This window comes from Ruditapes philippinarum, unplaced genomic scaffold, assembly GCF_026571515.1.
Source record: "Ruditapes philippinarum isolate M1 unplaced genomic scaffold, ASM2657151v2 ctg2024_1_1_1_1, whole genome shotgun sequence".
NCBI classification, from domain to species: Eukaryota; Metazoa; Mollusca; class Bivalvia; order Venerida; family Veneridae; genus Ruditapes; species Ruditapes philippinarum.
This window is the reverse complement of record NW_026858768.1, coordinates 55,937-67,979: the sequence shown is the minus strand read 5'-3', so window position 1 is coordinate 67,979 and position 12,043 is coordinate 55,937. Positions and strand designations below refer to the sequence as shown.

At 31.2% G+C, this 12,043-nt stretch overlaps 1 protein-coding gene across 1 annotated transcript in view; it reads right to left on the bottom strand.

Annotated features, from left to right (window-relative positions):
- LOC132754201 (kinesin-like protein KIF21B) overlaps positions 1 to 12,043 on the bottom strand; it is a 75,861-nt gene that overhangs the window by 39,189 nt on the left and 24,629 nt on the right. Inside the window, 9 exon segments of the mRNA XM_060744796.1 lie at positions 5,013 to 5,058; positions 5,595 to 5,754; positions 6,551 to 6,652; positions 7,322 to 7,441; positions 8,221 to 8,292; positions 9,766 to 9,929; positions 10,456 to 10,546; positions 11,052 to 11,228; positions 11,701 to 11,900. Of these exon segments, the coding sequence (XP_060600779.1) occupies positions 5,013 to 5,058; positions 5,595 to 5,754; positions 6,551 to 6,652; positions 7,322 to 7,441; positions 8,221 to 8,292; positions 9,766 to 9,929; positions 10,456 to 10,546; positions 11,052 to 11,228; positions 11,701 to 11,900 (1,132 nt within the window).

Below are 12,043 nucleotides of genomic sequence, written 5' to 3'. Positions count from 1 at the left end.
AATCAATATAAACTCATAAAAACCAGACTGCACTTGACTAGAAATATTCAAAAGCTTTCAAACAAAATGACTGTTTTCAAATAAAATTTAATATTTACAGAACACAGGTATATTTCATCCATAATACTGGCTTTATAAATCCAAATATACAGCAAGGAAATCTGATGAAGTTATCTGAGTAAAAAAACAAGTGTAGTATGGAGACAGATGCCATTCTGCATGTCCAAAGTACAAAAAACATGGATGCAAAAGATAACTTGAAACCTATTATCATACAAGACGATAATTAACCCTTATCCTGCAAGAACCACTAGTGATTAGCCTTTGCTACCAGTATAGAGCCAGGCCAGCCTGTACATTCATGCAGTCTGACAGGTTCTATACTGTTGGTAGCTCAATTTTTGTATTTTGATATTGAAATCCCTTAAACATTGAATGAACTGTTCCAAATTCAAAGGAAGGCAAATCCATTACAAAAATTCAGCAGGTTAAGGTTTATACAGACAAAATTATCACACAGGACACAGTCTGACATACTGTGAACTATGAATGGAGACACAAGAAATATAAATATAGAAAAGCTATCACAATAGTTTATATCACATACAAATAAATGTGTATAACATTAAAAACTTCATCATTTTATCAATATAAAATTATACCAATTATATATCTAAAATTTATATATAATACATAAAATATTATATTTATTCATTTCTTGCGAAATAACTTCTTCATAAGGACTTCTAAAATTAAAAAAATATCATTTTTAGCATTTGAAGATTCAATGTTATCACATTTCTAGCACTGGCATGTAAAAATACAATGGAATGTTCTTCCACATCACCTTTTATTTTAATTTCTATTATAAATAATACACATCAAAAACAAAACTTCTCCCCAGAGTTAATATTTTCTAATAACTTCTCCCTATTTCTTTGAACTTTACATTTTGTTTTTAATAAAGCACAAAGAGTCTGCAACAATGATATAGGCTCCATTGTATAATAGCTTGATGAAAATATGCATGCAAGATTGTTTTCATATTTTAGAAATATACACAAGATCAAAAACCAGGGATCCTTTTTACTTGCATACACATTCTCAAAGAAATTTTCTTGAAAACTTTTGGAAAAATCAAGTCAGAAAGTAATTCTGAAGCTATAAACCTTTATTTCATTTTATTTTTTGTTTAAGTTCATAACTAACTATTATTACTTATATACAAAATGAAAATAACATTAAATTAATTTTCCATAACTGAAAAAAACAACAACAAAAAAACAAAAACTGTCAACGTTTCACAGTTAAAACTCGTGTTACATCGTAACAGTTGTGGAATTGACACAAATATCTGGTAATTATTGCCCATACAAATCAAAATTGTTATAATTCAATCTCAAGACAGTTTTTACAAAGTTTTTTACAAAGTCTGTCTTCATTTTTTCCAAATATAAGTTTTCAATATAAATCAAACATAGCACTTATACAAGAATACAGATACACAATATATATATCTGATATACAAGATATAAACATACAAGTGGGAGGCGAGGGGGTGTGCCGATACAGGGTTGCGTTATCTTATACCCAGAACACCTCTAGAACTAGGAGACAGCATACAAGCACAAAAGCAAATAAACAAAAGTCACTGTTTTTTGTGTGTGTGCACGTATCCCGTGGCGTGAGTTCGTGTAAATGTACGTATATCCAGATTATCCCGTCCGAAAATCGTGACAGCCAAAAAGTGTTGAGAGAGGGGGAAAAAAGAGAAAAAAAGGAAAATTGTTAATACTGATGGATATGTAGAACTATATATTATTTGAAACGTATAAGTGAGTACAAAATACTTTCATCAGATACTATCCACTACATGATAAATAGGTGTACATCATTCGTCATTAGATAGGAAATTATTAATCTGCATTTTGTTATCTTTTTCTATAATAAATTAGAAAACTTTCAAGTTGATAAAATCTCAAAGGCTGACTAGGATCCTAATAAAAAAAAAAACCTCCAAAACAAAATTTTAGTGCCTCCACATTTTATCAAGAATCCTGCCCTAAAAAAACTACATTAAATTAAATTTCAATTTTGTACCTTTATACAATGTTTCTACACCTGTAACAAAATTATTCTGTACAAAAAAAATTGAAACATGGCAAAAAGTAAATTTTCATGATTTTTTTTTCTTCAGTTACAATCATATTTCAAATTTTCATATAAAAGATTCACTTGTCTTATACAGCATTTATAACAGTGATGTAATATATTTCTGTCCTATCAGATTCACTTGTCTTATACAGCATTTATAACAGTGATGTAATATATTTCTGTCCTATCAGATTCACTTGTCTTATACAGCATTTATAACAGTGATGTAATATATTTCTGTCCTATCAGATACACTTGTCTTATACAGCATTCATAACAGTGATATAATATATTTCTGTCCTATCAGATATTGGATAGAATTGCATGCAGCCCAGCATTCTGTAGCGAAAAGCTATGCCCCATTCATAAGCTCCTATTTCTCTATATAATATCACACCACACTTGCGCTGTCTAATCAAATTTAATTATATGTGTATTTCTGCATTTGTACCATTTTACAATTGATTATTTTGTACCTCACCCAACAATCAAACAAATGGTTTCATCACACTATAGACAATGAAATGTCTGACTTGTAATTGTACAGAATGGTTGTACATTGAGACACGTGACATATTTTATTAATTTTACTTTAAACCTTATTCACTTTAGCTCAATTGTAAAGAAAGCTTCCAGCTTATTATTTAAATAACTCTAAAATCTGTGTCTTTTAATCTTTTAAACAAATACTGGTGTCAACTGATGTCACATGGTCACACCCCAGCTAGGCTCACACTCACTATCTCTGAGGCATGAGGCAGAAATATTAACCAATAAGCAGCCTCTCCCCTTGTGACTTTGCCATATATAAATAGACCATTCATTTTACCATAATCATATGAAGTATCATATAAAAATAGAATACACAACTTTTTTTCTTTACTTGAATGACCATCAGGCATATTGCTTAATATAAGCTCTTAAATAATTCTTAACTAATGATATAAGATAAACGTTCCCATATGTGGTATTTAAATAAACCTTGGTTACTCCTCAATATGTCAAGAAAGTGTGTAACACAATTATAACATTCAGCCTTATGACCTTTGATTCACCTTAAAAAAGTGACTTTTGCTTCTTGCAGACAACCTAGCACAAAAAAAATACAAATAAATGTTTTGCTTAAATGTAAAGCATATTTTTTCTCTGTCTGCAAAGAAATAAGAACTAGATAAAGCTAACATAAAACTGAACATGATCCGTATATAAAAACAGCATGTGCTTTTGTTCCTGGTTTCATATAGCAAAGCGAAGCTAAAAAAAATCACAATAAAACAGCAAAGCAATATTCCTCTTAATCTGTTTTTTTTTATTTATTTCACAAATAACATTCTTAGCAATAAGGTCTTTTCTGTATAATCCTCCATTTCAAAACAGTTAAAAAATATAGCAGCATGAGAAATTGCTAAAACAAAATTTTCCTCGTGGAAGAATCACAATGAAATATAGTAATTGCTACTTTATTGTCAAATAAAGTGTCATGTGATTCAAGAAATGGACTTTTCATTATTGAAAGTTGGTCTTTAAAATTTTTTATAAAGTGAAAATATAACCAACATGTGGACAAAAAAAAAATCAATATAGTATATCAAACGAGGCAATTTATACGCACATGCAAGGGAAATCAACACAAAAATAAATCAATGTTTCGACACCACCGCATCAGCATTTACAACCAAGCTCGTTAAAAATCAACAATAATATATATATATCATGTTTTTGAAATTGGCCCGATTAAACTCACCGGAAAAAAAGCAATTGTTATTCTTCGCGTTCTGATAGGGTTTACAGTAAAATACATGAAAAATATGAAACTTTTATACCAAAAAATAAATTGTGTCTGCCATATTGTTAGTATTAGTTTCGACAGCAAACTAAAGCCGAGCAGTTGTTTTCAAAAAAACATTTGTTTCTTAATAAATGCTAGCAGCAGAAAAAAAGCATTGATGCTAAAATTCGCATTCAAAAAGTTTTAAATTTTAATTTAAAGTTCGAAATTGGTAATGTTTTAATTCAAACAAAGAAATCATAGTTATTGCAAAAAATATGATTATTTTTGTAATTTACTAAAGAATTTGATTTTTTACCAAAATGGAGCGGCATGCACTTATACTTTTAAAGTATCATTTCAAATAGTTAAAGCAGAGCTGAATTCTTGAATAATTATCTAACTTTAGACCTATCATGTAATGTTAACTATTTCAAGTTAAAATCCCGACAAGTTGCCCATATTTTTCTGATTCTTTCAAAAATGATCACTCAGCAATGGTGATTATCTGATTTTCTGTACATAGAAAACTTTTATAGTTTAACACAGCAGGTTATTATAGATAAATTATGATAAAATGGCAGTTCAAGAGAATCATATAAACTTGTTTATTAATTGATATATAAAGATCAAGTAAGCAATGAGAACATCTACCAAATATCACCCACGTATTGCATATGTTGGTAGACAAACTTAAAAAATATTCATCCTGATATCTTATAAATTGTTAACAGACAGTTCAAGGTTAAAAGTTTTTAAGTAGTTATTGCCTTTAGGTCTCTTTATATGTTCATATTAGAATTTTATTGCGTTATTGTGTGATATAGCTCTATTTGTTATTCATTTCTTTGTAATTCACCGTACAACTACCATAATAATACTCAAATACATCTATTACAAAACATTCCCAACTGTATGATAATTCCAAACTGTATGATAATGACAATGTACACAGAATCAAGATCTATTTCTACTACTGACAAGCTTATGAAGTGTTAATACTGCCATTTTATCATAAGATACTTGTAACTTCAAATGTGTAATATTCTAACCTCTAGCATTAGAGAGTAACCAGGAAAAGATAACTCACCTATCAACCGGGGAACTGGAAGACGAGCTTGTGGAACTGTCCATATCTAGAAATAAAATATACTAAAATTTTGACAAACTTAGGATATGAGAGCGTAAATTTGATCTGTCATGATGCAGAAAATTATGCTAGAGTTGATATAATGATGAATCATTTCATTTGGCTTAGAAGAAAATATTACCAGATACTATGAGAGCCCCTCATGTAGTGTTAACGCTTGTTGGTTGAAAAAAGCACTTTTGACAAAATTCTAAGTTCATGTTATAAAGTTGAAACAAATCTTTTTAATTTCTTAACTTCATAATTTTTGTAGTATAGTTAAGTTGTTCGAAATAGAACTGGACTTCTCATTGGTTTCATTGCAATCCTACTTTTTTCTCTTTGGGAGTTCCGGAATCCTACTTTAAAAGCCCCAGGGAGAGCCCTATGCCTCAGTCACCTTTTCATGCCTGACACCAGTACTTCTTAATTCCAGGAACCTGTCTCTAACCTGAATATAACATAACTTGCTTAAACTTTTTGTATGTATCTAATAAACTATCTAATAAATAAACAATGTTTAACTGCCAGCAATAGACATACCATCCACCTGATTGGTCATCAGATTATCCACCTCTATATCTACCCTATCAGCCATCATGTGTTTTAACAGATCTTGTTGTAATGTATTGTTTAACTCTGTCTGGTGTAACTTAGCCATTAACTCACGTACTTCAGAGTCCTTCGCTGATAGTGCTAGACCCTACAATGAATTAAATCCAAACATATGGCATATGTATGTTAAATATTTTGCATATTCATAATAAATTATGAAGTGACTGAAGAATGTCATATTCTCTAGTATGAAGAGTTTTTAATTTGAACTAAATGCAAGAATGACAAATTTTTAAACATCAATGAAAAAATATTAAAACTTTTGTAACCAAAAAAACACAACAAAAAAACCCCAAACTTTTTAAACACTTTCTTTTCAATCTGCAGTATACAACCTCTGTAGAGCCAACCAAATAAGAAGAAGACTTAAGTTGTACCTAACAGATGTTGTTGTACTAAATAGTTTAAGTTTATTATGAAGTTCTAACATTTGGAAGAATTGATACAAATTTTTTAAATAGGTTATTGCTCAACAAAGGGTTGCTGTACTGAAGTTGCACTGCACATAAAAGAAAGTTGTTGTGTCATTGGTTTTATGTCACAATGACACACTATAGGTTATATGGCGACGTTCCAGCTTTTACTGGTGGAGGAAGACCTCATGTGCCTTTCCGTATATTATTTCAGGCACACTGGACACTAGTGTAGAACCACAGATGTTCCGTAGCTAGCTGGATAGCTTCCTCACATAAAAGAATCCAAAATCTCTATTGGGATTTGAACCCACATAGGTGAGGGGCAAGTGGTTTAAAGTCAACAACCTTAGCCACTCATCCATGGATGTCCCAAGAAAATTGTTTTCACCCACCAATCTCACATCAATCTAATAACCAGTATTTTCTTTCAGATAACCTGTTTAACAAAACTCTACAATAAAATCCTACCTTAGATATGGACATATTAATAAAATGTTCTAGAAGATATTTAGCCTCCTCTATACTGACTGTATTTACAAGATTCATAGGATCAAATTTCTCTGCTTCTTCCTATAACAAAAACAACAACATCATTATTTCTGGTAGCAAAAAAAAAGCAAAATTATTGATGCAGGTAACAAAAAAGCAACACTATTGGTTCAATGATGTAACATTAATGACTTCATTTTTGGTAAAAATATGAAAATTCAATGAGTCCTATGCAAAAGCAATAACTTAACACTTTTAATTAAAAAAAAAAATAAAATTTATATTCAAGCCTGCATTAACATTTTATTTACAAATTTTGCAAATGGACTTGTTCAGCTTCCATGTTTGAAACTGCAACATCAATTTGGGGATTTCAAGTTGAAAATTGAAGTTAGTCAGCCAATATGATAGATCCTGGCCAGACTCAGGGTTTTCATCATTTATAGATTAATGATCCATATCATCGGTAGAAATGCTGTTAAAATCAGTTTTATTTTGAGTCTTTGATGACAATATCCTCCTTAACCCTTGGCCAAATCAGTTGTTTTCATTGGCACATCTGTTGTCTCATATATAAATTCAAAACCCTGCAGAAGTGCAGGTTGGCCAGGCGCCATATTAGTGTCAAAGGCTGAAACATTTTTTGGTTCCTACACATCAAGGTTTAATCAGTGAACTATGCCATCACAAGCTTATGTTTAGCACTATCTCAAAGAACCATTATCAAAATAACTTATTTCAATGTCATACCTTTGCCTCCTCTACTTGTACAATATTGGTTTGGCACTCTGTTATATTATCTTGGGCAAATTCTACCTGGTTCTTTAAAGAATCTATAACATCTGTTACTTCTTTAATTTCAGTTTCCGGCTGTAAAACATCAAAATTAATACTTCAACAAAAATAATCTCAAGAGTATAAATATATGAAATATTTTAAAAACGTTTCGTGTTGTACTAACAAACAGACATTTATTTGCATCAGTTCAGTGGCAATAACTTTATACTAGACCTGCACAGACCAAGACCAGAGGGTAGACCATGCCAAAACTATAACCCTCCCATCATTTTTGCCAAGGTGAATAACCATGGTTGTGTTGAAGACAACAAATAGCTTATCTAAATTCCACTGTAAACATTGTAAACAAAGGGCACAACTTAGATAATGCCTAGCTCAAAACAGGAAATATGATATTAAATGCTGTATAGCAGTTGTGAAAAGTTGCCCCACTACTTCATGTTATTGTTCTTATATTTAACTTTTTCTAATATATGTAGAATATTTTTGTCTTTCATTAACAGACTAAATGGTAATGGGGGCATGGCTGAGGGGTTAACACATCAGACCAGTAAACTAATAGTTGTTTACCATGTGGGTTCAAACTCCGTCTAGTGCAAGCCATATTTAACACTCTTTGCTTAAGTAAGTACTGGTTAATTTCAGTTAACAGATTCAAGAGGAAGTCTTTACTTATTACTTCGTACAGAAAAATCATACTGCCACAAAATTCTGTATAAACTAATAAGACTAAACCGAACCAATTTACACCTATAAACATTTATTTTTATTGCTTTTGATGTATTTTCCTTTTTTCAAGAATATTTTTCACCTACTTTTAAGGAAAACTTTATTAAATATATCATACTTACATTGCCTAAAGCAATCATTGTTTCCTTCTTCTTTTGGCACTTTTCTAACTTCTTTCCCAGTTTTTCTCTATGCTGCAAGGAAAGTAATACAAATGCACTAATCCAAAATTTAAGTTATTCAAATACTTGTTTGTTTGTCTATTTTTTTACACATTTTTGGTCATATATCTGGAATCAGTCCACCTGATCGGTTTTCCTGGATAACTAATCAGTAATTACCAATTTCTCCGCAAATGACTGACTACTTATTCCACATGAAATTAATTGTCAATGTGAAATTCGCATCTTGCCCAAACAATGAACCAGCAACCCTTGGATTAAAAATCTGATGCTCTCCCTATTGTGCTAAGACTGCAGAGTTAACAGTACAAGACTTTTCTAATAAAACAAGCATTTGATAGTATTGCGGGCAATACAGTAGTCCCCTACCGATCTTGCCATTTATAATGAATTTGAGGATGAAGTCTGTATTTGAAAATATCGACCACAAAACATAATAAAATAAGTTTGTCTATATCACAGTAATGTGTTAAGTTTCCATGCTTAGTAAGGAAATTATGTTTATACAACCTTGTCATATTATTACGATGTGGGATTTTTAAAGTAAATCCTATAAGGAATGAAGAAGTTGGAGTGAAAATACCAGTTTCTCGAAAAAAATCTAAGTTCAAGCGGGACATAATTCTGGAAATAGTCTTGCTAGAGTATTTAACCTTCTCAAAAATGTCGAGTGATAATAAGAAACATATATATGAAGTTTGAAGTAGATACATTAGGAAATAAAAAGAAGTTATTTAAAAAAAGACAACATTTTTTCCCCTAAAAAATCTAAGTTCAAGGGAGGTAATATTGATATTTTTTTGTGCTAGAGTTATAAACCTTGTCACATTATGATGTGGTTGATGACCAGAAACTTATATTTAAAGTTTGAAGTAAACACCTTAAGAAATAAAGAACATATAGTGAAAAAGCTGAAAAATTTAAATCAGAAATCTTGAAATTCAGGCTATTTGTTGCCATAGCAACCAGAATTTTCAACATAGGAAGAAAAGAAAAAGATGTGCATAATCTCCAGACTGCCATCTACCCATATTTCAAGTTTCATAAAAGTATATTTTCAGTACTTTTTGAGTTATCACTGGATCCAGTTTATGTGTTAAATTTGCCATATTTTCAGACTATTTGTTGCCATAGCAACCAGAATTTTCAACATAGGAAGAAAAAAAAAGACGTGCATAATCTCCATACTGCCATCTATCCATATATCAAGTTTCAATAAAAATATTTTCAGTACTTTTTGCGTTATCGCGGGATCCAGTTTTGTGGACGGACGGACTGACAGACAGACGGACAGACGGACAGACAGACAGACGGACGGTAAACCTAAAGTCCCCTCTGGTTAAACCGGTAGGGGACTAAAAAACCCATGCAGATAATTCAAGGTGAAATTGTGTGGCTTTTTTTACAAAAATAAACAACAAAAAAACTTTTAAACATCACAACATTCTTCGTGATAGATTCTAAAGTCTGTTTCAAAGTCCTTACCTTTAACCAGACATCCATATCTTTCTCTATATTTGATATAGTCTGTTTCTTATTTATCACAGCATTGACATTTTTCTCTAAAGCCATCCATTTTTTATTGGCAACTTTGGCAGAAAAAGTTTCTCTTCTCCTTCTACGCATCGGGGACGATGTATACATAGGACCTTTTTAAAAATTAAATTTACAACCATGATTTTTCAATAAACAAAGAATTTAAAAAACTTTTTTGATATTTTTTAACTCTCCCTAAAAACTGAACATTTTTCATTATTTTTGTTTTATTAAGAAACTTCCAAGGAGGAGAACAGTGACATAGTTGTTTAGATGCCGGCCTCTGAATCATAAAACCAAAAGTTTAAGCCTTACTCTTGTCTAAGAATCATTCTTAAAATCGAAACCTGTGCTTGGTAACCAAGGCTTGAAGCCTTGAGAAAGAAAAAAAAGACAAAGCGAGAGTAGTATCAGACTTTCTTAGCAACAGACTTAATAAAGCAGACTTTTAAATGTAATAAAAAATATTTAATTCAAACATTTTTATTTTTTCACTGTTTTGTTCCATTTTATGATAATGTGGAGGACACCAAAGTCACATCAAGCATGTATATGAGGGTAGTCCCAAAACATAATAAGTTACAAATACATCCTTCAAGGACACAATATAGGTAGGTAAAATGGTGATAAGATGATTACCTGCAGGTACACTGGTTGGTTTATTATAGTTAGCTACTCTGCCTGCAGTCCTGGAAGACATTGGTCTATTCTTCTTTCTTAACACTTCAACCTGTTTAATATTTCAAAATCATATCACATAAATTAAATCAATACCCCATACCGGAAGTTTTAAAAAGAGGCTTGTTTATTTGTCATGTTGAATTTTAAGTCACACAGACAATGGGTAGGTCATACAGTGACTTCCCTACCTTAAGTGGTGACAGAAGAGCCCTTTTAAATATTATTTCAGGCAAACAGGGGCACCTGAGTAGAACCACAAACCTTCTGCAAGCATAGCTTGATTGCTTCCTCTATAGGCATGAGGGCCAAGGGTTTTGAAGTTGGCAAGCTTAAAATCTTGGCCTCAGAGGTGAAACCTCTATATTGTATTATGGATGGTTAATAGACATGATGTTGAGTCCTAAAATCTTGTTAGCTTGATCAAAACCTTCAGGAAGAAATTTGATGATAACTACCATCCCAATTTAAATATTAATGCTTCAATTTACATAAAACACAAATAAACATACCCAAAAAGAAACACACACAACAATTTTCATTAAACCAATACCAACCTCTTCGGTTTTTCGTTTTAGCACCATATCTTTTTGCCTCTTTTGGTTTTCTAGTGTTCTTATTATTCCCTCTTTTTTGATCTGTTCCTTCCTTAGTAGTGCCATCTCCTTGTTCTTCCTCAGTTCAAACTGTTTTGATTTCTCTGCATCCTCCTTCATCTGTTTCATTAACTTCACCTAGTGATATAAAGTGACAATAATATACATGTTTATCTTATAATTATAAGTGAAATATTGAGAAATATTGACAAAATGAAATTTATACGTATTTTTTTTGTAATTTTAACTGTTAAATTTTACTTTTTACTGTAGTGGAACAGATCTTCAATATTTGCACTGGTGTTTTGTCAGACTACTTTCTTCTAAATTCAGCCAATACACACAATTTTAGGGGAAATCTACCCCAGTAGGGTTCAAACCAATGATCCCTGGGTTGAGGGGCAGACACATTAGCTACTAGGCCACACTCCCATTGAACAAATAATGACACACATTCACTACCAATATTTTTGACACACCAAACATTTCATTAATTTATTTTTTTCCTGACATCTATGTATAACTTTAAAATACATTGTTATAACTTACAGACCTTTTATTCTCCTTATACTATTTTTTTATAATAAAGAAAGTGGAACATTAATGGTACCTTGGTTTTCTTCATTTCACCGATTTCATATCGTAATGTTTTCAGTTGTCTCTCTAGATGAGATTGGTTCTTCTCCAGCTTAGCTTGTTCTTTCTTAGCAGCATTCAACTTCTTTAACTCATTCTGCATATCATTTAACTTTCGTTCATACTGCTCCTTTACTTTCTTTGTTTGATCACTTTTGCTTGTATCAACTTTGCCTGTAATATATTAACTAACATTTAAGGCATCATAGTAATTTTTACAAAAACAAAAAATTAATTTTGATTGAAACAGTTCAAGTCTGGATCATTTTTTTTTACTACAGAACAATAATACATAAACTTTCACTATGTTTATTCAA